Genomic DNA, 26,338 nt, shown 5'->3' on the forward strand with positions numbered 1-26,338 from the left:
ATTCATGGAATGGTATAGTTGAGACTTTGTACTTAATTTCATGTTACACTTTATTAAAAGAATAAAATACAAAAAATGGCATTACTGCTATCAGAATACTGAAGCTCCTAGTAGGCTTCCCAAACTTGTGTGTTTGACAGGAGTAGGCGCGGAGGCAGGGCGAGGGGTAAGGGTGGTAGGAAGACAACAGGACAATGACAGTAAAGAACGATAATAAATGAGCATTAGCCATTGGCATAGCAGATGTGAGAGAAGGAGGGAGAAAACAAAAACGCCTTCCAGTCTTTTGAAGGAGATGCTATGGTTATTGTGGTTCATATAGAATGTATGAAGGAAATAGCTCAGTGGGGCTGAGTGACTCGCCTAAAATTATAGATATTTATAGGATAGAATTGGCACTGGAGCCCAGGGAAGATTCTTAACCCCTTACTTCCCGTTGAATAAAAAAAAAATAATAAGTGAGATTAAAAACATCTCACTTGATAGGAAGACCATTTTGTGCTAAAGGACAGATTTGCAAAGTTTTGGTTGCTTGAATAATAGTAATAATAATGTATAACTTGATCTGCATAGATAAACCAGCAGAGGGGAAAATACTTTACAGGGCATAAAGACCAGATGTTCCTGATAATCCTAATTGTTTTACGCTGATAGATTTGGCCTAGGACATTCCTGTTCTATTCCAACCTAGAGTTATGCGTCCGAATTTTCAATGTCAGTGAGGCCTTTGTAACTTAAAGAAAAAAAATTGAAACAAATAGGCCATGTGTGCCAAATAGTTACAATATTGGGACATGAATGTTCTGCGTCCCCAAGTTTCATTTTGTGTTTAAAGGAGTTTGGAACTGCTAGACTTGGAACCAAAAGACCCATTGTTATTTTATTATGGCATTTTATAAATAAAAATATTTCCTGAAGGTAGATGTATATTAGATTATTTATCATAGTTATATTTTCTTATCAGATTAGGCTCTGTGATCCCTAAATCAGAAGTCTCTCCTTATTGAATTGATCTCAGGCATTGAGATTTCTCACATGCCTCGTGAAGTCTGTATAGCATCTCTCCTCCGTGCCTGTCCTCGGTGTCTCTCCTCAGACCAGAACTTTGCTACCACCGCTGTGCTGACTTGTTCCCTACCTTAATTTGATGGGCGAAGGCTTTTTATGTGACTCATGTAAGCACAAACTTCGGTAAACAGAATGGGGGGGGGGAAGCTTAAAGACATCATAGTCAATGAAGCCGATGCGAATACAGCACGCACACACACAGTTTCCCACTGCCAGGATGCACGGCACGTCGCAATTTCAATTCAAAGATGAAAAGTAAAAATCCTCCTCAATTCTAGCCTCTCACATAGAGTCTCGCAAAGAAAATACCTCCCTACGCCATCCCCGGGGAGGACTAGAGCTTAGAGACTGTTGGAATCTACACATCAACGCAACAGAAAAACATTCATGCGAGTTATCATTCGAATCACCGCACCGCATACCCCTTGGTGTATTCCAAGTCTTGTCCCTGGAATCTGCAGTATTTTGCCTTCCCAGCCACAAATTTGGGGTTGTCTGGTTTCCTCACAGCTAGGTTCTTCCCCAGCAGGGTTGCTTGCTTCCCTTCATTACTATTGATATTTTGAACCAGATAATGATTCGTTGCTGGAGGCCATCTGGCACATTGGAGGATGTTGAACAGCATCCTTGGCCCTTACCCACTATCTGCCGGTACCACCAGTCCCCTCATACCCACTTTTGCCAACGGAAACTGTTTTCAGACACTGCCAAATGGTCCTGAGAGGCAAAAGGGTTCCCAGCTGAGAATCACTGTCCTGCAGAATGACAACAAACCACAGAAATACGGAGGAAGAAGAGAGGGGACATTTCCATGGGTATTTTAAGATAACATAAGCTTTCCAGAAGGATCTTGGTATCTAGATAATTTAGGCAATTTTTATTCCTAAGTCAGGTAGCAATGTATCCGGGATTTCAGATCCGCCCTGCTGTCATCGGCTTCACTCTACCTTCCTCTTCTTCTGCAGGTCAGCTCGCAATAATTTCAGTTTCTTTTGAATTTCGGTCAGAATACCTATTTTCTGCTCCAAAATTGACAATAACTTGGCAATGCAAAAATGAACATCGTAGTTTACCCCAGCCTCTGCCTCATGGCTGTCGTTCCCTGGCCATTGGCTTGATTCCCTCCACGAAGTTGTTGCATCCTCCATTGACGGAGTGGATAATGTTTCAGTTTCTCTGGTCTCTTCCTCCTCCTCACTCCGTAGACACGCTATTTTAATACATTCATCCCTTGGAAGGGACATTTCTGAAGTTCTCACGTGATTTCTCAGCATCCTTGGCACCTCCTGTCTAACGGGACAGGGACGACGAGGGTGGGGCCTGAAATCTAGCATTAACTCTTTCACCCTGTTAGCATATCTCAAAGTGTTGAGGGTGTTTTCACAGGAGGACATGCCTGGAGAGATAGTAGCAATCATGCAAGTGGAAGAGTTCTGGCCAATAAAGGAGTCCCGGAGCACCTGCGTGAGTTTGCTGGCTCTGAACGGGGTGTGAGACTTGTTCTGCCCCAAAGCCCGGATGCACTCCTTGAGTGCAAGGAGACTCTTATTAATGTCCGCCCCTTCCAGCTGCCTCCTCCTGTTGGCCTTGGCCGTGTCTGCTCCCCTTTCGTTCCCAGCTAAGTCAACAAGGGAAAACTTGCCGTGCAGTTTCCCTCGCGACTTCAGGATGATCTGGAACACCGCGTGGCTCCTGGAAGAGTGGGCGTTGACTGATGTCCGTCCGGAAGTCCGGCAGCTCTTCCCTAGTTCCACAAGGTTCAGCAGGTCCTCCACACAACACACCTCCTGCTCCTGCAGCCCGACCACCTGGACTTGCTGATTGCCGTCCTCAAGGACCTGCAACTGCTTCTTGCAGTTCAACAAATCATATACCTTGCACCCATAAATCTCAAAAAACGTGCCATAGACTTTGAGGTCCAGCTTCTCATAAGCTGAGGTTTCGAGCAGGAGGAAGACATCCTGGGCCACCAGGGCGTAAATGCCTTTAGAACAATCTTGGGCCTTTTCTGAAAAGGCCCCACCCATGGTGTGCGTTTTCCCGCTGCCCGTCTGCCCATAGGCAAAGCAGGTGGCCATGCCCTTGCGGAAGATGGACTCTACCAGTGGCTGGGCAGTGAACCGGTACACCAGCTCGTTGGAGGCCGTGTCGTCAAAAGCGTGGTCGAAGCAGAAGGTCTGGTTCTCCAGGTAGCGAGTGAGGTCCACCTTTTGCTTAGACTCGTGCACCATGACCACGTTGTCTGAGGGGATGGTGATGATATCCAAGTCCTTCATGGAGATCTCCTGCTGATTGAGAGGCCGCTTCCTCACGCAGACGCAGATCCGAGGGTCCTCCCTGGGCACCAGGCTGGACACCTTGCTGCTGTCCAGGTGCCGGCGGTACTCTTCGATCATGCGCATGGTCTCGTAGTTGGGGTTCCCCGTGTGCACGTCCAGGGCGCGTTGGGCTCGGATCTCCAGCTGCAACCGTCTGCGAGTCTCCCGCTGCTTTTGTAGTTTCTCAATTTCTCGGAGGCATGGAGACTTTTTCCATTTCATGAGACAAGGATTGCTGGGGACTTCCACAGCGAGGCTGTCCCCTGAGGGTGTTTCGTTTTTCGGGGGGATCCTCGCGATCCATTGAGTGGCCACGCATTGGTCCCCGGTGGCCGAAGAGGGCGCTAGAGACAAGGAAGACAAGGACCTGGACGGCGTGGGGTGTTCAGCAGAGGCCAGCGCTGGATTGAGCAGGAATATGGTCTCTAGGTCAATCTTCTTGCCTTTTTTGACTCCTTTTTCAACCCACTCTACCGTGACCCAAGTGTTTTCTCTTTTGAACTCTGAGACCACAGCGAGGTGAATCCGCCCGTCACTGCGCTGGATCGCCACGCAGATGCCCACTTGGACGTCTCGGAAGTGGGCCTTCAAGGGTTTCAAGGATGAGAGGGGCTGGACGACAGGGAGGCATAATTGGCTGGCCATAGTAACTGATGGTGGAGTCAGGGCTCGCCTCCAGGGGTCTTTGGGGTTGGAGCTGCAGAACCTGAGCCCAAGCCAGCCTGAAGTGCCCAGACCACTGAGCGCACTTGGCGTTTGCACCTGCCTTTGTGACCCGCCAGTCCTGGGGCTCCTCCACCTGGGGCCCCTGGCGTCACAAAGACGTGGGGAGAAGAGCCCATGGCCTGCACGTGAAAGGTGGTGGACGGCAAAGACTCACGTTTGTGGTGCTAGGTGCGAGAGAAAAGGCAGCTGGAATAGAGAGATTGTTCTCTGCCACAGAGAGCGTAGAGATCAGAGCCGGGAATAGGCTGTACGTTCCACGCACATTTGCCCCTAAGCTTTAGAAACATATTTTCCCCTGAACTTTTAACCTGCGATCTCAATGCTAAGTGAATTAGTTGAGAACAGGTGAGTGTTCCCTTAAACTTCAAGCCTCCAGCGGAGGACTAAGTGAAGGTGAAGCTGTTTGCAAATCACAGGTTCTGGGGACGGGACCCCAGAGAAACTCCCTCGCCCATGCCCTCTTTCTTCCTCACGCTTCCCTCAGAACTTGTTTAGTAGTCCTAACAAAGTTTCGCGGGCTTTCTCTTTACGAAACCAAAATGAATTGGATGTAGTAGGTGGTTCTTATAATTGGCTAATACGCAACTTCCTTCGGTCCATCGTCTGAGTTGGCAAACTCTAGACTTTTTATCGCATTCCAAGTGCCCCGGACAGCTCTAAAGTGAGTTTTCTTGCACTGCAGTCGCCACTATTTTTGAGATGATTTCCATCTCAAACTTTCCTGACTCACTCTGTAATTACACTTCTAGCCTCATTATCTACAGTTGGGAGAGAAAGGAAAGACATTTGGTGGAGAGATGATCGCATACCACTTCCTTACTATAAAATGTGTGTGTGCATTTGGGGCAGCAGGGGGTGGGTGGGGGGTGGCTAGGGGATTGGAGATAGAAAGGCAGATAAGAGGATCAGAGAAAACATGTATTTTGGCAAGATTGCAAATTTTTCTGTAGGATGATTTGCCTGCAAATAACAAAGAAACAATGACATCAACTGCCAGATAGGCTGACGTGAGGATGAAGGGGACACCTTCTGTTTAACTTTCTTTCCTCCACATACCGGGTTGTCTTTTGGGCTGTGAGTCTGGTGGTAATTGCCCAGCCAGCTACAAAGTAGCATGAAGTAGAACTGAGGCCTAGCAACCCTCCGTAGGACCCGGTGATGTGGAAACCAACTCTTGTTGCAAACTGACTTCTTTTTAATAGAAAGTTCCTCTCTGCGGTAAATGTAGTAAAGCATAGATTTTGAAAGACCGTGTGGGATTACTGGAGAAGCCTGCAGGGCTCATTTCAAGGGGATGTGGAATCCCAGCTGAGAGCGGGGAGGAAGGGCTTTATCCAGTTGTCTTTTTATTAGTTTTTTTTATTTGCCAAATTATCAATAAAGTTGTGCTTTAAGTCAGCTTTCCCTCCTAGTTTCAAGAGCATTATGTAAATGTTTTTATTCCCTTTATATTTCACTAGGTTAAAGTACATTTTAAAAGCATTGCTGCTTTAGTGTTTTTAATGTTTTTTTTTCTTTTTTACCTCTTCCTTTGAAAAAGCAAGGCCTCTCTCAAAATTATGCAAACTCCAGATCTTTTCCTGTTAATCATATTTTTACACCTAAGCCAATGATTTGTATAAACAATAGGTGGTTAGGTCTATGATGATAATACAAAAATCAGAGACTAAAGATTTTGTTGTTATTTTTTTTCTGTCCAACATACTCATAAAGTCTTTTTAGCTACATCAGGGTTTTTTTCTTTTCCATCAGTTCTCTTCTCCCTTATGTAGTTTTTCTAGGGGATCTCATTTGTTGCCACAGTTTAATTATATATTTAGTTATATGGTTATATGATTACTATTATGTAATACTAGTAATATAATGTTACTAATATAATGTTATTAATATACTATTAGAATATTAGTATAATGCTATTATTAGAATATTAATATAATATGTAATTATATTATATAATAGTAACCATATTCATATATATGAGAGAGGGAGAGACACCTCTCATATATATGGGGGTAGATGTTGAGGCTACTAAAAGCAATTAAAGTAATTTTTAATTGTTTAATTGCTTTTAGTAGCCTCAACATCTACCCCCTGACAAAAGCCAAAACATGTCTTCGTCTTTTCCCTTCTCCTCAGCCAATACTAACTGGAGTTAGATAGTCCTTTCCCAGCCTCTGGAAGTCTCCTGTAACTGTGACATCTTTTACTCTCCTTACCAATAATTACCTTGTTTCCTTGGGCAAACTTATCCTGTCAGGGCCTCAGTCTATTTCTCACATTGTCCCTAGAGTTATTTTAACAGGTGATTTCTTATTAATTCCCTACTTACAAGCACTTCAGTAGCTGTCCATCAGTCTAATTTACACAGTACAAATTCTGCAAGAGGGCACGTGAGGGGTATGGCCCTCTTGCCTAGGTTTTCATCCTCAGTCTTTACCACCATCCACAGTTAGTCTGAAGTTGAGCCGTAGTGAAGAACTCGAGGTCCTTCAAACACAGCACTTCCTTCCAAACTGCTAATTTTTAGCCCAGTAGTTCTCAGTGTTAGGGTGCATAAAATTCACCGACAGTGCTTGTTGAAACACAGGTTGTTGGGTCCCACCCCAGAGGTTCTGATTGGCTAATTGTGAGCTAGGGTTAGCTTGTCTAACAGGCTCCCAGGTGACTGGGATGCATCTGGTTCTGGGACCACACACACTGAGAATTACTGTGTTAGCCCTCCGAGTAGAACAGACTCTCTCTGCCTCCTCATTTTCTTGAACTCTTCCATATCTACCTCAACCATTACTACCCTGGAAAGGTTTCTCTGACCCTCTTGATAATGCTCGGTCAAAATACCATTACACTGAGGCCTCTCCTACTAAGAAATAGCTATCTATCATTGGTTGGCTTTGTTTGATCAGGGGAATCTACAAGCTTCATTTTCAGTAGTGACTATTTAAAAAATCCCATAGGTTAACATAACACTAATCGGTTTGTAGAGAGTCATTGAGTATTTTTACAGTTTTGATAATCTGGAACTTCATTTGTAACAGTATCTTTTTTACCTACTGAGACAAATTCGGAATTCAGACACCATCTATATAACACTCTTGTTTTATGGAATTTAAGAAAACACTATGGATCTTTAGTTATGAGGTCAATATATTATATGTTAAAGTGTGAAACCTTGTTTCCTACAAACTATGCGGTCATTCATTCTTGGCCATGGCCTGGATGGCCATGTGGTAGATGGACAATTTCTCTAGATTCAAGAAGGAAGCCACCAGGATTTTTTGGACTCAATATAACCAAGCAATAAGAATATACAAAACTGCTGGCCATACATTGCCTCCTACGCCCAAGGAATTCTACCATTTATACATTTTGTTTTGCGGACCTACTAAAAAACGTACACCTTGGCGAACAACTACTATCCTGTTCACTTCGAATCCTTTTTTTCCAAAAGCCCAACAGATACCGCGAACCCCTCCAAGGAAGGGTGGTGTGGGAGAAAGCAAGCACAGGAAATGAGCTTAGTGATTTTCATTTATTAAATACAGTATATTCCCCTGTTGGGGCCTGTCAGATTTGCTTTACCGGACAGAACATGATTTCTAGTCTCCTTTTAGATAAAGACCTCCCAGGAGAAATGCATCAACTGTGCGTTTTTCTAGCACTGGGGTAACGGACGTCTGGCAGAGGCTTGACTACCCTGGAGGTCTGTACTTTCCCACTATATGGAGGCAACCTGAGACTGATTTCTTCAGAGGAGCTCAGTACGTCCTCCAAAATCTCAGTGGAGAAATGGAATGCATCATTTCCAGTTTAAAAATTAATTTTTAAGAGTAAAGAGGTACCTTATTAAGTGTATGCCCCTAGAAAACAAAAGAAGCATTCACTTTTGGGATGAGAATAGTGTTTTGCTCTTTCCGCAAGCTAGTATCCCTATTTTCTGCCATTTCACCATTTCTGCCATGCACTTAAGCAGAATGGGCAAGTCCACGTTCCTCTGGTCCTCTCACTGATGTCATAGGCAAACATTGTTTCTATGACAACAACCTTAACTCAGTCATCTTTCTACAGCTAATTAAGTAGCACTGCTTACAGGCAGGACATTTATGGTTTCTGTATATCTGTTGATTGCGAAAGTCTGAAGTTAGTCAAATGGTATAACTGGCAATGGTCAGTGTCTCACTTTGAACCCTTTTGTGTTGGTTACCTCTAGCTTTCAATTTTATTTAGAATGCTAAAAGGAGAGGCTTGGGTTTTGCAATAGTATACATATTAGTGGTATTTGCTTGTAAGTCACACTAGAATTACAGAAACCATGTTACTTATAAACAAAGTAGGTGTCTTTGTAGCTCAGCTCCAGCTCTTGAACTTGAAAGCTATGTGTTATATTTCTTACCATTAGAACCTTCTTCAGATTATACAATTCAGGATATCTAAATTAATCTGCTATGTATCAAAAATCAATAGAGACACATAGTATTTGTGTGAGAAATAATTGTAGGAACTTGGATATTCCTTAAGAGAAGGTTTGAGAGAGACCCTATAAAAGGCCACCCTATTGAAGAGTAACATAATTTGTTCTATTTGATTTAAGGTCTGTGAACATTCAGTAAGTCAAGTGCTAAGCCGTTAAGACTCAACCCAGTATCACTTCTCTTGAAAAGCATTCCTTGATCTCCACAGCTTCCTTTCTTCTACCTAAGTCACAGCGAGATGAGTTGCCTTCTTCTCAGTCCCCAGCTTTGTTCCATACTAATTAACATTGCACTTATTTTGTTTTTTATTATTTAAAGGATCTGCATCTTTCTCTCTAGGTAAGTAATTAAGAGCCTTGAGAAAAGGGAAAAGAATACTTTACTAGTGTTTGTATATCTAGTGTCTGGGATATGGATTTACTAAGTTTCCTACAACTAGAAAAACTAGCACAATCGCTGGATGCTTTAGAGAGAGTCTTCAGGTCAAATTAATGAAGGACCTCATTCAACAAACCTTAATGACTGTTTCCTAAATATCAAGGTCTGAGCTGAAAGCCAGCTATGAAATAGGGAAGAAAACAGCCCTAGATTCTGCCTTCAGGGAGCTTAGCGCATCATTTTTGGAGACATATACTAACAACTACACACACACACACACACACACACACATATATGTATTATACAGGGTGGGGCAAAAGTAGGTTTGCAGTTGCTCATATGGAAAATAATACAATAATTAATAAATAATATGAGAATGAGTACTGTTTCATGTACTCACAACTGTAAACATACTTTTACCCCACACTGCATATATTACAGATCTATGGATAACATGTTAATAACTATAGCTCTCTAAGAACCAGAATCTTAATCTAGTATAAGAACAGCGACTAAATGACAAGTGAAAACTTGGTAGAAAATACAGCACCACCCGCATTGAAATGATAAACCCAGGAACTGGGCTGGACTCATGTTCTGACACCTGGCTGTATATCAGAGTCATCTGGGAATCTTGCACAAAGTACTGGGGGCCTGTCCCCACCCAGACCTGTTGCATTGATCTCTAGTGGTCAAGGCCTGGAAATCTGTTACTAAAAAGCACTTCAGTTGCTTATTCTGTTCCTGGGAAGCCAGGAAACCTTGAACTGAATGCCCTCTAGGTACCTTTCTAGTCAAAGATTTTATGGTCCTGCAGTTCTGTGAATGAAAAGATGCCTGGTCCTTCGATACACTTGTGGCTATTGAAATTTCTTCTTTAGAATTTTGAAGGTTTGAAGATACAATGGCTTCAATAAATGGGACACAATGCAGTTTTACTGGGAAAACTACTTTTAGGTTTCTGCAGTTTGCTGTAAAATCTCATGTTTGATGCATAATATGAAGAAACAACATTAAGTAAAATGGTTTGCTATCAAGATCTCACGTCATTAAAGGAGATGGATAAGCATGGAGGCATACCACTTAGTTCTGGGTCTCTCACCGTGCTTTAGAATAGCACCTTGTACATAGCAGATAGTTCATAAATGTTTGTTAAATTGAACTCTTGGATAGCATGAAGTAAACACATAATTTTCAGAGTATCTCTGCTTTTTTATTGCTTTTGCCGATTTGCTAAGTGTACAAGGTAAAAGTTATTCCAAGACTGAGAACCCTTAGCTTTATACTCTGCCCCCGGATGATCTCTGTAGGTAATATTATAAACACTACTTATCATTGTTGGAGCCTGCTATCTGGCTGTCAGAGAAACATATACCTAACGTTTTGCAACAATTTTTATGTTCTTGCCTGGAAATACGTAGTAAGAAGTCTAAAATTCTGAGGAATAGGACATGATATCAAAATAACCAATTGATTCTGAAGAATTTTTTTCCTTTAAACAGTTGATCGATTTAACAGAAATAACGGGTTGATTATATTTTGGTTAGCTGTATCTACTGGTATACAATTTGCTAAGATTGAGGAATTATTGGGAAACTGCTGGATATAGCCATTAACTATCAGTGAATATATATTTGGTTTAGTAAATACAGGATATTGCTGCCATAGCAAATTTTGGGAAAGGTTGTGTGCTAAAATCAGCACTTAGCAAATGCATATTAAGTAAATGAATGAGTGAATAAATGAGTAAAGAAATTATTATCAAATATCAACAGATGAGGATTTTTCAGCCTGAGTAAAATTTACAGATGTAATTCAGATCATGCTGCAAACCTGCTTTTAAAAATATCTTCAGTGCTTTCCATTTTATCGCTTAAAAACCCAAGACATTCTTCATGGCATCAAGACCCTGAGTAATTCACCCTTTGCCAGGCTTCTCCCTGTTATCCAGTTTCACCCTTCCCTTTTTAAAAAGTGATATTTCAGCGACACCAGTCTTCTCTTAGCTTTTTGACACACCCAGTTCTTTCCTGACTCAGGGACTTTGCATACCTTGCTTTCCCTGGAACTGGCTCCTTCTCCTTCTCCTCCTCCACTTAATAGCTGTGTGCTTTTGTCTATTCCTGTGTTTCAATACTGACTCCACTGCTTCCTAGTTCTGTGACTGTTAACAAGTGAGTCGATCTCTTTGTGCCTCCGATTTTTCATCCAGAAAGTTACCAATGTATCTGCCTTGTATGGGTGCTATGAGAAATGTGTACAAGATTAACGAAAAAGCACACAGTAAAAACTTAGTCTATGTTGCGTATTACTACCATATTTTGTAATTACTGCATTCTTTGTTTATGTTCTTATTTTCTTCTCTGTGTGTCCTACTAGACTGTCACTGCGTGAGAAAAGGGAACCACCAAGCCACGTAGCTTTCATAGGAAGAGCACTAGACCTGGAATAAGAAACTTAGGTTTATCAGCTCAGACATTGATTCTTATTTGATCTTGAGCAAGAAACATCACTTTTCTGAAATTCCACTTTCTTATATGCAAAAAAATACAATACAATACAATAATAAAATATAAAAAAAATAAAGGTTGTACCAAATCTCTCCATTCTTCTCTGGCCATTAACTAAGAATGTTTCTAACTTATAAAAACTTCTGCCTCATTCTAAAGATGATATAATTATTTCAAACTTTGTAAGAGATCCTTGAAAATGTTTTTTTGGTTCATCTAAGAATTATTTGCTGGAGCACGGTAGAGAAACATTGACAAAAGCTTTTTCAAGAAAATAGAGATGTTTAATGAATGCCTGCAGCGGCCTCCATATGCACTCAACTGTAAGGGGCGCTGGAGGGCGCACGTGTGGGCGGCAGGACGAAGCTCCGCAGGAAGCAGAAAGTCTCGTCCTCACTGCGGATGGGAACCTCTTCACCCACTTTTATTATGTCACGATGAGTGATTTATCTACAAAGTATTAAGTTTATAATGTGACTACAACACTTACATGTGAAATTCAGTTTTCATCCAGATTTGACGGAGTATGGGTGGGTGTGACTGATCAATTTATTCTCATAGCCTTTTTTATTTACCTGCAAATAGCCGGATATACGGTCCAAACTGTTAGAGGAACAGAATAGATGATTCATCAAATATTTCCAGCAAAGTTTGCTTTTATTTTATTGAAAATGTACCTTCTGGGAAAGAGAATAATTGAAAGTTAAAAATACATAAAATTTCAGGAAGGCGTCCTGAAATGTGTCCACATTGTAAATAGGACCTTTGAGGTGGCCTTTGTCTCCTACTTTATTAGGTCATAATATTATATAAAAGAACCATCTCAAACAGGATGGGAGAAAACATTCTCAATTTCATCAGGTTTTATTTTGAGTTATAATTACTAGGTTCATTAATTAAACAGATAAATTGTATCTAACCAATAAAAATTAGACATTATAATGATTTACTTAAAACTGAAAGTACTATATTACATGCTTGATGCTTTAATGAGGAACAATCAATTTTTATTAGTTGTACTGTTAGAAGGGCGTAAAAATATGACTAGGGGGACACGTGCATTTAACATCACTCTTACTAATTCTTAATCATGCGGAGATTCTATTGACTCCGATTACAGTGTAGCGCTCACTTCAGTGTGTGAGCTGATAACATACCAGGTCTCATCCATGTGAATGTCTTTCGTGTTGACAAAGTGCTTATACATCCCACACCATTTTTGATCCACTAGCAAACTTTTGAAGTAGACAGCATAGATATTATTAGTCACATCTGGCTAATGAGAAAGCTAGAACTCAGACAAAAAAACACCTTTACAAGTTGACATTTATAAAAAGTATTTGAGCACAGTAGGGCACAGGAGTTGCAGGGTTCTTGGCACTATATCACAGAGCACATTAAAAAAAAAAAACCTACAAGAATCGGGGCTCTCCAAGGTGGACTCTGAGAAAGTTATTAGCTAACTCTCAGATGTTTCCTTTTTGGGTGTTGTAACATCAAGAGAGTAACCAGGGTCAGTAGTGTGTGGTGGGGACAGCATGTGATAATGCGCGCTACACTCTCAGGGTAGAACCCACCTTGTAGGAAGAATTCAACCAGCCATAGCTTCAAGAAAAAATAATAATGGAAGGTGTTTGGGACTGATGAAAGGTGGATGAGTTGAGCAGGACCTTGAGTCTTTCTGCTTTATGATCCAGAACTTGTGATTTATCTGTAAGACATCAATAGGCTTTATCTACAGAGTGTGGTTATAGTTTCTTTATCCAAGTTCACTTGTGAAAAAAACAATTGTGTAGTGTTATGTGTCCAGAGGGACCCATGATTCTTGATATTCCTCACGGCAGAATCACAAAATGTTAGATTTGAGAGAACTTACTAGTTGACAGTATCTTTCTTTCACTTTGACATGGTTTTGAATACTTTGCAGACAAGTCCAAACAATTAGTTTTCTGGTTGAAAACAGATGGATTTTGAGAACCTGCCTGCTCAATAGAAATGAGAGCTGTCATTCACTGAATGTGCTTTTAATGAACACATAGTATCATGTGCCAAGTGCACGTTAGGCATGCTATTAAGGTTATAATTTTGCATGTGACATGCACTTTATCTGGTAAAAGTGTTTATATAAAATATAATGTAATATAAAATTAATATAGATGTATTTTTAAAACAAAGGTTATTTTCTTTTGTATGGGAAGCATTTATATTTCGAAAAGGACTATGGCTAATTATTACTTTAGTGATTAGTTTCAAAGCTCCCTACAATAAGGACTTTTCTTGGCTGGGAGAATAGTGACAATTACAGTTTATATTTGCATTTGCTAAAATGTTGAATGGTGGAGCTACTACTAGAATGTATATGACAGGAGTTTCAGAAAAGCAGAAGGACCAGAAATACAGAGCATGAGAAAAACAAAACAAAACAAAGCTATGTACTGAATGCTTCTAATGTACTAAATACTTTTCATCTTCCATAGTTTTGCCTTTGAAATTTATTTCTCCTCTTTTCTCTAGCTCAGTGAATCTGCCCAGTTTCTGAGGATTCAACCTTGCTCTTCTTCCTGTTCCCCACATTTAATCATTTAAGTGTCACTCTCATAGTTTGGGCCGCCATGGTCTCATATAACTTACTGCAACATCCTTCTCACCTGTCCCTCTGCCTTCAGGTTTGTTCCCATGCACCCAGTTCCACGCACAAAGCCACCCGATATCCTTTCTAAACTACATATCTAAGGCTCTTTCTCCCCTTCCGTGAAGTCTCATTGGCAATGCCACTCAAGGCACTGGTGCCTCCATCCTTTCCTTTTGGTCCGCCTGTCCAAGTCTGTGCTCCAAGCCACCGTGGGCTATTCCCAAATATGCTGTGGCATCATGATAAACAGCCCGTGCATTAGAGGCGGGTAGGGTATCCATTCCATAATTAGTGCTTGTGATCTGGAGGTTTAAATGAGATATGTAAAGTGCTTAGTGTGGTGTGTGACCATAGAAAGCTCTCTAAAAAGGCTTATTGTTATTTTCTTTGCCTTGGTGTCCCCTCCACACAGAACTCCATACCTCCCTCATCTCCTCTAGTTCTGTTGGCAATTTCCTTTGGGTGCTTCAGGTATTTCATAAGTTACATGTCATTTACTGTAAGAAGGTTTCCCTTAGCCCTTAAGATCGCATTAGATAATCTCCTATTTATATCGTTTGTCTCTTTTGAAGCACTATTCTGAATTTGCCAAACTACACTATAAACTCTTTGCATGCAGTGACTACCTTATTTACTATTTATCTCTAGCTCATTATATAAGTGATGTATACGTATTTGTGAATGACCAATTAATAAATGAATGCTAGAACGAATGATAGATACTATTTTTAGAGTGTTTACCATGTGTCAGACCCTGGACCAAATTCTCAAGTATCTTTCCCACTTTCTCTGTCTCTCTAAGCACACATGTATCTATCTCTCTGTCTCTTTCTCTGCTCCTCTGTTGCTCTCTCTCATGCATGCATGTACATTTGTATGTATGTATGTGTATAAAATATACTATATTTATGTAAATTTTTATATGCCATATATTTTATGTGTATATGCATATATATTTAATTCTTAAAACAATTTTATAATTCTCTAAGACATTACTATCTTCATTTAACTGATGAGAAATTTCAGGCTCAGACTGAATAATTCTTCCCTGCTGAATAGTACCTGGGATTAGAACTTACCTACAACTCTAACACCCATATAATGTTTGCCACACCATACTGTCTTCAGTTCATCGTCTAAGTGTTGTAGCCACAGCAATTTCTGTTATGAAAAGCAACGAAAGAGAACAGTGTAGCATGTCTACACTCTGACAAGTCCAGAAGATTACAGCAGCCTGATATTTGACGGGGTCTCGTAATTGTTCAAAACTGTCAGTAATTGGTGTTTTCCATGCTAGAAACGAAAGGACAATCAGTTGATGGGCTTTGTGCTGTTTTACTACAGCCCGGCAGTTCTGAGACGGGGTCTGACATGGCAGCCTTCTGGGCTCGACCTTCGTCTTCACGGACCCCTGACGGGTCCCGGTGGTTTTCTGCCTTTTTTGCCGGGAGCTAATGTGTTTTTATGTATGCTGTCACAGAGAGTGTACTGGAGTCTCTGAGCAAAACACTGCTGAGGAGCGCACACGTTAGCACCGGGAGCAAGTTCTCCACCTGGGGAACTGTTTCATTCATCTGAAAGAAAATTACCCTTTTGGCTGAGTGCAGTCTGCTCTCCTGCTGAAGTCCAAGGTGTGACGCCACGTGGGCTGAGGTTGCAAGCCTTCCTCTGTTCTTGCCTAGATTTTTTGATCTTTCTCCCTTATGGATTTGTAAACAAAACCTTATCTCTAGGCCAGAACATTCTTTGAGTGAGTCTCCAGCCAAAAGAAAATGATTTTTCCAAAGTGTGGAGAAAAATTGTCCAGATTCAAGAGTGTTTTAGATTAAAACTGTCAGGCGTGTTCCAAGTCTGTAAAGAGCATACCCATTCCCTCTGCACATACTCATTTGTACCTAAATTAGGGGTTGGGTGGCTGTGAATCGGTTGTACAGGACCAAGTAAGGCACAGCTCCTCCGGCACTTTCTGGCACAGACTAGCTGCTCACTTTATGGTGGCCAGATTTTACCTGTAAGAATTTCCCTTCATGTTTTGCAATTTAGCTACAGTATTTTATATGCCAAAACACACCACCGTGTTGAAGACATTCCAAGTCACTAATAGGTCTTGGTTTCTTATATCAGAACTTCAAACTCCTATTTAAGAAGATTCCTTGAGTTGGCTGATACTATATCAAGGTAAAAAGACGATGGTTTTGACACAATCTTTTTCAATTATCAGGAAAAAAAACCCCTAAGGGATAGTCCTTGGCACACCACTATCAAAATACATGAAAACAAATTTTACAAAACTAAAAAGAATCCCGTTCTTCTGTTTTATGTTTGCATAGTGCTTTTCCATTTATAAAATTTACTTACACTTATTGGCTCCTGTTTAACAATTTGAATCAGCTGCCAAATTTGGAATATCGACTTTTTAGATATCATTGAGCGAGGTTCATTTAATCTCTCCTGCTATCACGAGAGGCAGGCTGCAGTATCTGTATTATTTCTTTTCTTTTTTATTGACCATATGGACATTCTTACAGTGAGCAAGCTGCATTATTTCTTGCTTTGAGAAGAGGAAACTGAGGCTCACAGAAGCTAAATTATATAACCAAAGTCAAGCACAGCTGATTATTGTTAGAAACAGGGCTTGAGGTTTTTTCATTAAAAATCTTATACCTGTTTTGTGACGTTGTCTCTGCTCTACATCAAGATATAACTCCCTTAGAAATGAATACCAATATTAGCCACAGCCAAATTATTTAGTAGCACCAAAGAAAATAATCACCGCTGAGTAGACCTAAGCATTTCCCAAAATGAGCTATTTGAAAAATGTACAAATTATTCCTAACTGCTGTATATTGAGCAATAAAAGAAATTGCTTTCTTGTAATTTCCCCCCTTGTGTTCGTACCTGCTCACCAAAATCATCTCATACACAATGCGAGGTAATGAACTACAGTTAGCAGTGGCTACAGAGCCTTCTCCATGTGGTATCAGAACTGAGAGTCCATTACCAGCCATGCATCCTTCAAATGCAGTCAAGTTCGACAAACATTAAATAATTTGGGCAGGCGCTTGCAACAAATGTTTCCTCTGAGTGTTTTTTAGGTATCTCATCATCAAGCTATTATTCTAACATGCTGAGAAGAATAAATGATTTCCTCCAAGTAAATTGCAGTGGATTGAAATGTCACACAGGAATACCCATTTGCCCGTTTTCTTGGGAAGAAGATAAGGTGAACTCCCTATTCATAAGCTAGTCTTTTTAAAAATGCTGGTTCTCTTGAAATTCCATTTTCTTTGTGGCTCCTCCAACTATGTTCCTATTTGGTTATGATTTCAAATAAAGTTGGCATTTTCATAACAAATATAAGCATATTCTCATTCACTTATGAAAACACAAACAGAGCCACCCTTCAGTAGCTCTCTTTCCTTGCTTATGAAACAGAACAGTTTGTGGCTACCAAAGGGTGAGAGGAGATTTCTTTCCCAAGGAATATCTCACCTAATTAAATAAAGTACCCTGATCAGGCAGACTAATTTTAAGCTCACTAAGAAGCATTGTTTGGGAGACACTAAACACATCTGTTTTTGAAGTCTTCTCTTGCTATTTTAGAGGGGAAGGGATATGAGAATCTATTGTTTATATTTTAAGAAAAAAGCTTTGTAATTCACACATTTTTATATTTAAAATGCACACTGAGAATCTTTAGTTTTTTGCCACTATGAGATAAAAAATTGTTGACATATGGACAGGGCATAAGTAGGCAGATTCATGCAAGAAACTAATAGAACACCATCTCCGAAAGTTATTTGCCTCTTAACCACATATACTTCTGTTTGGTGAGAAGAAATTCCTTCCTTCCTTCTTTCCTTTCCTTAATATGTCACTGCATCTTTGTATCTTTGCATTTATTGTTATGGAAAAATTGAAAACTCAAAGAACAGAGAGAATAGGATAATGTACTTCATCACCCACACAACTTTTTAATCTATATTCCTCCCTACTCTGCTTGATCATCCTGAAATTATTATGAAGCACATCTTTTTATTCTTAAATATTTCAGTATATATTTATATAAGATAGTAGCATTACTTCAAAGACCATGATAATTATATCATTATGACACCTAAAGAAATTAACAGTCTCTGTTATCACAAAGTATATAATTACTGTTCAAATCCCCAACAGTTTCCTTGTTTGATTTGTCCAAGTACAATGCATTTTTCTGAGATTTCTGTTCATATCTTTTAATCCGTATGTTGCTCCTCCAATCTCATATTTTTAAAGTTTATTTCTAGACCAAAACAATTCATGGCTCTGTAGTGCTTTCCACATTTTGGATTTGTCAATAGCTTCTTTGTGATAATGTTTAGAATTTCCTTCTGCCCTTTTGTTTCTTGGAGATTCATTGTTTGCTATAGAGACTTGGTTAGAATACTGCAGAGGTTGGGTTGCACAGTTCTTAACTGATCTTACCAGGGGACAGTAATGTGTGGTTGTCTCTTTCTACTTGTGATATTGTAGTAGATCCTGTTATTTCAACAAATTCTCTCTCTCTCCTTCCTGTGCTGCCTTTTCCCAACCCTCATAAGAAGATTACCTCTCCCCACTCCGTTGATCCTGAGCTTAGCTGTTTTACTTGCTTTATCCTCTGGACTGGGAATGGACGTGACATAAACCACATCAGTGCTATGACTTCCAATGTATCTGCTTGGTCTGACTTAGCCTTCTGGAACTTCTGCCTCCTGACATGAGCATTATGCATTCCAAATAGTGTCTGCTTCTTTCAACGTGGGTCATACCTTGGGATTGTGAAGACAGAGAAGGAAACCTGAAACCAACTCACAGGTTGGAGTTCAGTGCAGCCTAACATGAGCTGACCCACTGACCCAATTGTTTCATAGCCAAGAAATATGTGTTGTTGTTGTATGCCACTGTTTTGGGGTTATTTTCAAATAACATCATTGCAGCAAAAGCTGAATGATACACACACAGTATTGATCCGCGGATTCAGGTGTTACCAGATTGCTCCATCCTCTCTTAGTGGTGTTGGCAACCGTTGATAATAATTGCTTAGAGACTTTTTTTTTTATGATTTACAGAATGGTGACATTCTAAGGCTGCCATTCCTTATTCATGTATGAATCCCAAAAGGAAGTATTCTGAGATGGTTTATAAATGAAAGTCAGGGCATTTTAAAAAAATTATTTCACTTTATTTGCTAGTTTTAAGAATAACAAACTGGTTTCTTAGCATCCTCCTAAGGTGACTAATGAGATTTTGTTTTATTTTGCTTCAAGTATTATGTACTCATGAATTTCATCATTATAGAAAACATCAACTGGTATTTGATGTTTCTACCAATTGCTGATATTAAGCTTTTTTAAAAAAATATTTTATTGTTGTTCAATTACAGTTGTCTGCATTTTCTCCTCATCCCTCCACCCCACCCCAGCCTAACCCACCTCCCTCCTCCACCTCCACCCTCCCCCTTGGTTTTGTCTATGTGTCCTATATGTTCCTGAAAACCCTCCTCCCCACTGTCCCCTCCCCACTCCCCTCTGGCTATTGTTAGACTGTTCTTAACTTCAATGTCTCTGGTTATATTTTGTTTGCTTTTTTTCTTCTGTCGATTATGTTCCAGTTAAAGATGAGATCATATGGTATTTGTCCCTCACTGCCTGGCTTATATCACTTAGCATAACGCTCTCCAGTTCCATCCATGCTGTTGCAAAGGGTAGGAGTTCCCTCTTTCTCTCTGCTGCACAGTATTCCATTGTGTAAATGTACCATAGTTTTTTGATCCACTCATTTGCTGATAGGCACTTAGGTTGCATCCAGCACTTGGCTATTGTAAATTGTGCTGCTATGAACATTGGGGTGCACAGGTTCTTTTGGATTGGTGTTTCAGGGCTCTCAGGGTATAATCCCAGCAGCGGAATTGCTGGGTCAAAAGGCAGTTCCATTTTTAGTTTTCTGAGGAAATTCCATACTGTTTTCCACAGTGGCTGCACCAGTCTGCATTCCCACCAACAGTGCACTAGGGTTCCCTTTTCTCCGCATCCTCTCCAACATTTGTTTGTGGATTTGTTTATGTTGGCCACTCTGACCGGTGTGAGATGGTACCTCACTGTGGTTTTAATTTGCATCTCTCTGATGGCTAGTGATGCTGACATCTTTTCACATGTCTCTGGGCCCTCTGTATGTCTTCCTTGGAGAAGTGTCTGTTCAAGTCCTTTGCCCATTTTTTAATTGGGTTGTTTGTCTTCCTGGAGTGGAGTCGTGTCAGTTCTTTATATATTTTGGAGATCAGACCCTTGTCTGAGGTATCATTGGCAAATATGTTTTCCCATACTGTTGGCTCTCTTTTCATTTTAATGCTGTTTTCTTTAGCCATGCAGAAGCTTTTTATTTTGATGAGGTCCCATTTGTTTATTCTTTCCTTTATGTCCCTTGCTTTAGGGGACATGTCTGTGAGGATGTTGCTGATATTAAGCTTTTTGATACTCATATTGTCTACTCTTAAAATGTTGTTCCTATTCAAACCCAGTATTGATAGTTTTCTTAAAACATAGAGATGGAGCTCTTCACTTTTATTTTTCTAGTGGAGCTCCTTTTCCTTTCATTAAAACATAGAAATCACTGCTAGGGTTTAGAGTGTCAGAGAACTTGCTGACAGTAAAATTCCTTAGTGGACTGAGTCAAAGGCAATGGTTGCTGACTGTTAGAAAATTCTGAGTTGGGTGCAGTGTACTGGCAAATGGCTCAGAGATATACAAAATTTAGGGACCTCACCACGCATGATATTCCATTGGTGGGAGATCCCTGATGTAAAGATGGAGTCCCAGTTAAGTGATCTTCAGTATATGACAAATAAAAGATTAACTGCCTGGAGCTTCAGACCCACTAATTCAGTATTTATAGCCATTCAAGTTATTCATTCGCTTTTTAATTAACACTGAAAGATCTGAAAGCACCCAATTGCATTCCATTCTAATTATATTACCAAATTATACACATAAAAATTAAAATTCTGCTTTTCTAATATTCTCTTTCAGAATGTGCAAATAGAGTTGATGCTTTCTTAATAAATGTCTCTCAACTGTTATTATGTTTCTAAACAGAATAGAAAAATGCAAGTTAATAGTGTTCATTTAAGTATATTGCATCCACTTGGGATTAGAGAATTAAAACAGGCTTTACACAAGGGTATTAGAGATATACCACATCCATTTATTTAATTCACTGTAATAATAATCTGCTCATTGAATTATTTAACACATCTATTTCTAAAGGGTTTTGTTTGTGTATTTGGGTTTCGACGTGAGCAGATTAGATTGTTACATTTATTTTTAAAGACAAAAATCATCTAAAAGAGCTATCTCAGAACATATAGAACAGAAGAAAAAGAAACATGAAGACAAATTTGAGAAAGATTCAGAACTCTGTTGGACTTCCTGATTGTCAACTTGGGCCCAACTTGAATGATGCTGGTTTAGGAATATTCCCACTTCTTTTACTGAAACATCAAGATAAATTCTTGTTTTAAGGGGTTTTTTTTAAACTTTTACACCTTAAGGATTTATACTGTCTGTGTGGGTCATGTAATCTAACGGGCATTTGATATAATGACCCAAATATTGGGCCAACTGCAATGTGTCAGAATTGGGGGCAGATTTCTTTGTTGAAATGATTTGTCAGACCAAGAAGTCTTGGTTTGTTATGTGTCTGGTCCAAAGAGATGTGGCAGGATGACATGTAAAATGTTAATGATGTAAGCCTGCCACACCCAGACTTACAAAATTTTACTACCTGCCATCCCCATTGGAGGAGGTGTGTACTTCTCCTTGGTCAGGGAAAGTAGCAGTCACATAATTAGGGATGAAATACTTGATGTTTTAAAATTCAGAATCTTTATTCTGATGAAAGACAGAATGGCTTAGGAAGCATCATTCTTAAAGTAGCTACTCCAACTCGCTCCTTCAAGAGGGCCCTATACCTTGCCTTCCTCACCCAGTCAGTCATTTGAGGCCTGTGATTGTAGTTGTAATAGTGTTAATTCTTTATTGCTACATAAGACACCACCCCAAAATTCATGGCATCACCCAACAACCAACATATCATTAATCATGATTTCTCATGATTCTTCTATGTGTTGACCAGGTTCAGTCGGGTAGCCTTTATGTTCCACGTGATGTTGACTGGGGCTGAAATTATCAGGGTGGTTAACTGGGCTGAAACATTTAAGAAGATGTACTCACGTGCCTGGTGCCCTGGTGGCAGCTGGAACACAGGGCTGAGCTGGGCTAGGGCACAGTCATAGCTAGGCCTCTCTCTCTCTGTGTCTTCCCGTAGTCTCAGGGCCTCTTCCTCTTCCTCTCTCAATATGTTTTCTCCAGCAGCTTAGCTGGGCTGCTAACATAGCCAGTCAAGGCCTCCAAGAAGCTTCTAGTCCTTCTTAAGATGAAGTCCCAGAACTTTCATAATGACACTTTTGTCACATTCCGTGCACAAATTCAGCACTGTAGGGGGTTTCCACAAAGGCATGGAGGTGAAGCATTGGAAGTCAACTTTGAAGAGTAGCTATAGTGAGAATGGAAACCCCTATTAAGTTGGCAGATCTGAGAAGAGAAAGGGTAGTGCATGCTTTTCCCTGGTTGCCTTTGGAAATGGTCGTCCTCGCCCTGTTTCCAGCAATCTCACACAGACTGGAATGCACAACTTAGCCTCACGGGTTTACAGGGCAGATGGACCTGAGAGAGCAGCCTGAGTTTGACCTCAAAGGGAGTCAGTGAACCAAGAGATGCTTTCAGTAGTGGCAAAGGGATGCTGGATGCTGTATCTGACAAATAGAGATTTATACAGAGAAGTTCCTTATGCTTTTGTAGAAAACTCATAGCTCATAGATTATAAATGTCCCTGAAAAGCCATGTGTTTTATTTTGCTCTAGAATCAGACCCATTCTTATACTGGCCATCAGTTGAGATCACCCAACGTTTTATAATTTGATCTCTAAAGTTAATTACAACTTGTAAATAACATATAGATAGATAGATAGATAGATTTTTTTTATTTCATCATGGTAAAAATGTATAATCATTAAGACTATCTTCAATCAGAATTCCTTTATTCATTTAACAAATATCTATGGAGAACTTTGGCACTGTTTCAGGAGATGCAGTGACACAGGTTACAGAGGTCCTGCTTTCATTAGGCTTTTGTCCTGATGTAAGAGAGGAGACAGTACAAAAAACTATGGTATGTGTGATGTGTGATGTGAAGAAAATTATAGCAGGAAAGGAGTTACAGTGTATGTGTGGGGGAGGGTGAAGGTTAAAACAGTACGGCGTGTGGCTTGCTGAGAATATGCCATTAAACACCAGCATCCAGGAGGAGAGAAAACTGTGCAGATATTTAGGGGGAGAGAGTTCCAAGTGGAAGGGACAATGAGTGTAAAGACCCTCAGGTAAAAGAATGTCTCACTTGTTCATAGAATTGCAAGACAGCCCTTCAGGCTGGACTAGGATGAGCAAGGAGGAGAATAATAAGACATCATGAGTGAGGAGAAGTAAAAGGAAATATGCTTGGAGAGTAAAGAATCTGGTGATCTTTGTCAAGTCTGCACAAGGACTTCACCACATGAAGTAATTCGAGTGGCTTCTTTTCCCACTACTTCTAGGATAACACAGAGGTCATACCGTTCCAAAAAGCATAAAAAAATAAGTAAATTCATAACACGCAATGGATGCCTTAGACAATCAGGGCACAATTCATTCAGGAAACCCATTGTAAGGTCTTGGATTTTACTGTCAGTTATGTGGAAAGAGGAGTGAGATTATCTGCTGTACATTCTCAAAAAATCAGCATGAATTCTGGTAAAGTAGAAAAATTTCCCAAACATCTAGTTTGTATTTTAATGCATCATATGGCATGGGAGGACATTAGATTTGTACCATCTAGATACTGAACATAGCTCAACATTTTAAGGAAAATTGTATTGAATATGGTTCTGTGCATGGGAATAAATCCAAAGAAACAAAAGTATCATTATAACTCATGATCTGAATAACTTTAGGGTATGTACAGAAGCCATAATGGGTTTTATATACTTATTTGTTTATTCCCATGGGAATATGTGAAACCAGCGTTCCACATTTCAAAAGCACTGTACTTTAAAACATGATAGATCTCACTCATGTGTTCATTCCTTCAATATAAATGGCTGTTGTGCTAAATTATGGTTTTGCATGAAAGAGAAGTAACTCCTATGGGAAGGGGGAGAGAAAGAGAGAAGGAGAAGGAGGCTTGGCCCAGCTCCTTGTTCCCATTTGAAGTACATTAATCTCTTGGGCATGGCAGTATAGTTTAGATAAACTTCCAGTCTAGCTTAAGCTAGTTTATTGTGGGTTATTTTCTCTATCAGAAAGTATCTTCATGAAAACAACTCTTAGCTACCACTTTCACTTTTGCAAAGTCAGGATGTTGCATGACTTCCCCTTGCCATACTAGACAGATAGAAAGGAGGTAACTGAGTGTGTTGTTATCCTCAATCCATTCATTTTAAAATCAAACTGATCCAATAACAAGCTAATTGATTGTGTCATATCATAATTGCCATCAATTGCCCTCTTTCTTTTTCTGCTCTTCAGAGAGAAATTTTCTTTAAATGGATTTAAAATGCTGTTGTTTAAATTTATCTCCATCTTAAGTGCCTTCTGCATGTTCCAGTGGTGATCACCTGCCAGGCCATGATAATTTGTCATTATGAAGAAGGAGGAAATATCTTTGTAGAAAATATATTTAAAGAGTCTGCAGTGTACAAAGCCATCTGCCACTGAATGCTTGCCTATTGTTCACTTTTGATATCATTATTGTCTGGCTTGCAATAAGCAGCATAAATATTCTGCTTCTGAGTTTCTTAAAATGCCTGTATATTCTTGAACTTTGGAGTCACTTTATTTCCCTACGGGCTGTGTTATCAGGTGCACGTGTTTTGTTTTGTTTTTAATAAATTTTTATTGAAATGTAATCTACCTACTGAAAACCGCACAGATCCTAAGGGTAGTCTGATGAATATTCACAATGCGAACACACGTGTGTAGCAACACACAGATCAGGAAACAACACATCACCAGCACCCCAAGCCCCCCTCCTGCTCTCTCTCAAGGGACTTCCCCCTTCACGTGTAATCACTATTCTGTGTTCTGATATTTAAATTAGCTTTCCCTGTTTTGTCACTTTACATAAGCACACAGTTTTTACTTTGCATTATATGCTCTTTTGTGTCTGGGTTCTGTCTCTCGGTGGTTTCATGGGAATCATACAGGTGGTTGAATGTAGCCATCATTTGTTTGTTCTGACTGCTGCACAGCCTTCCCTATATGAATATACAATCATGTGTTTTCAAATCATGGAATTGGAACAGATTATGCATGTGAGCAGGACACTGATGACAATGAGTAGGGCAGAAAATATAGAATACTTTGTTGCAGGCTGGTTTCCCCAGAAAGTGCCGGTGAAATGATGATCAGCGTAGAGGAATCTTACCAGAGTGTGTTGTCTCAAGGAACACCTGTGGGAGAGGGGGAGAAGAGGGACGAGGCGGAGGAGTTGGATTGTGATGTGGTTGCAAGGGGGCCTCCGCCAATTGTACCACATCAGTCCATTGCTGTGCTGTAGCATTCAGGCTCCCTGGGGTCTGCATGTGGAGTCAGCACAGGCGTGGACCATGTGGCTACTGGAGCTACTTGGTCAGAGAGAGAACAGGTGAGTGCACCGTGCGAGTGATCAGGCAAGAAAGAGAGTTTCTTTGTTCCCTTGGGATTATATTAGCTTGGGCTTGGAAAAGACCAGGAGCCTTTATTATATTGGCCAATGAACTTTCCATGTTTTCATGGGCTTTTTTTTTTATTAATTTTTTTTATCTCACCCAAGGTCATTTTTTTCATTGCTTTTAGAGAGGGAGGGAAAGAGGAAGGGAGAGAGAGAAACGTGGATATGAGAAAGAAGCATTAATCAATTGGCTGTCTGCTGTACGTGCCCAGACCAAGGATCGTATGCATCCAGAGCAGGAGTCACATGTGCCCACGCCGGGACCAGGGACCTAATCTGCAGCCTAAGAATGTGCCTGACCAGGAACTGAACCTGCAACCCTTTGGTTTTATAGATGATACTCCAACCAACTGAGCCGCTCTGGCGAAGGCTTCCATGGACCACCCCCTAGTTAGACTGACAGGCCTCTTTGGT

At 40.2% G+C, this 26,338-nt stretch overlaps 1 protein-coding gene across 1 annotated transcript; it reads right to left on the bottom strand.

The window, feature by feature from the left end:
* Positions 1 to 2,006: 2,006 nt before the first annotated feature.
* KIF2B (kinesin family member 2B) lies at positions 2,007 to 4,031 on the bottom strand. Its single transcript, XM_024573407.2, has one exon. The coding sequence runs from the start codon at positions 4,029 to 4,031 to the stop codon at positions 2,007 to 2,009; it is 2,025 nt and encodes a 674-aa protein (XP_024429175.2).
* Positions 4,032 to 26,338: the final 22,307 nt, after the last annotated feature.

This window comes from Desmodus rotundus, chromosome 9 (assembly GCF_022682495.2).
Source record: "Desmodus rotundus isolate HL8 chromosome 9, HLdesRot8A.1, whole genome shotgun sequence".
Taxonomy (NCBI): domain Eukaryota; kingdom Metazoa; phylum Chordata; class Mammalia; order Chiroptera; family Phyllostomidae; genus Desmodus; species Desmodus rotundus.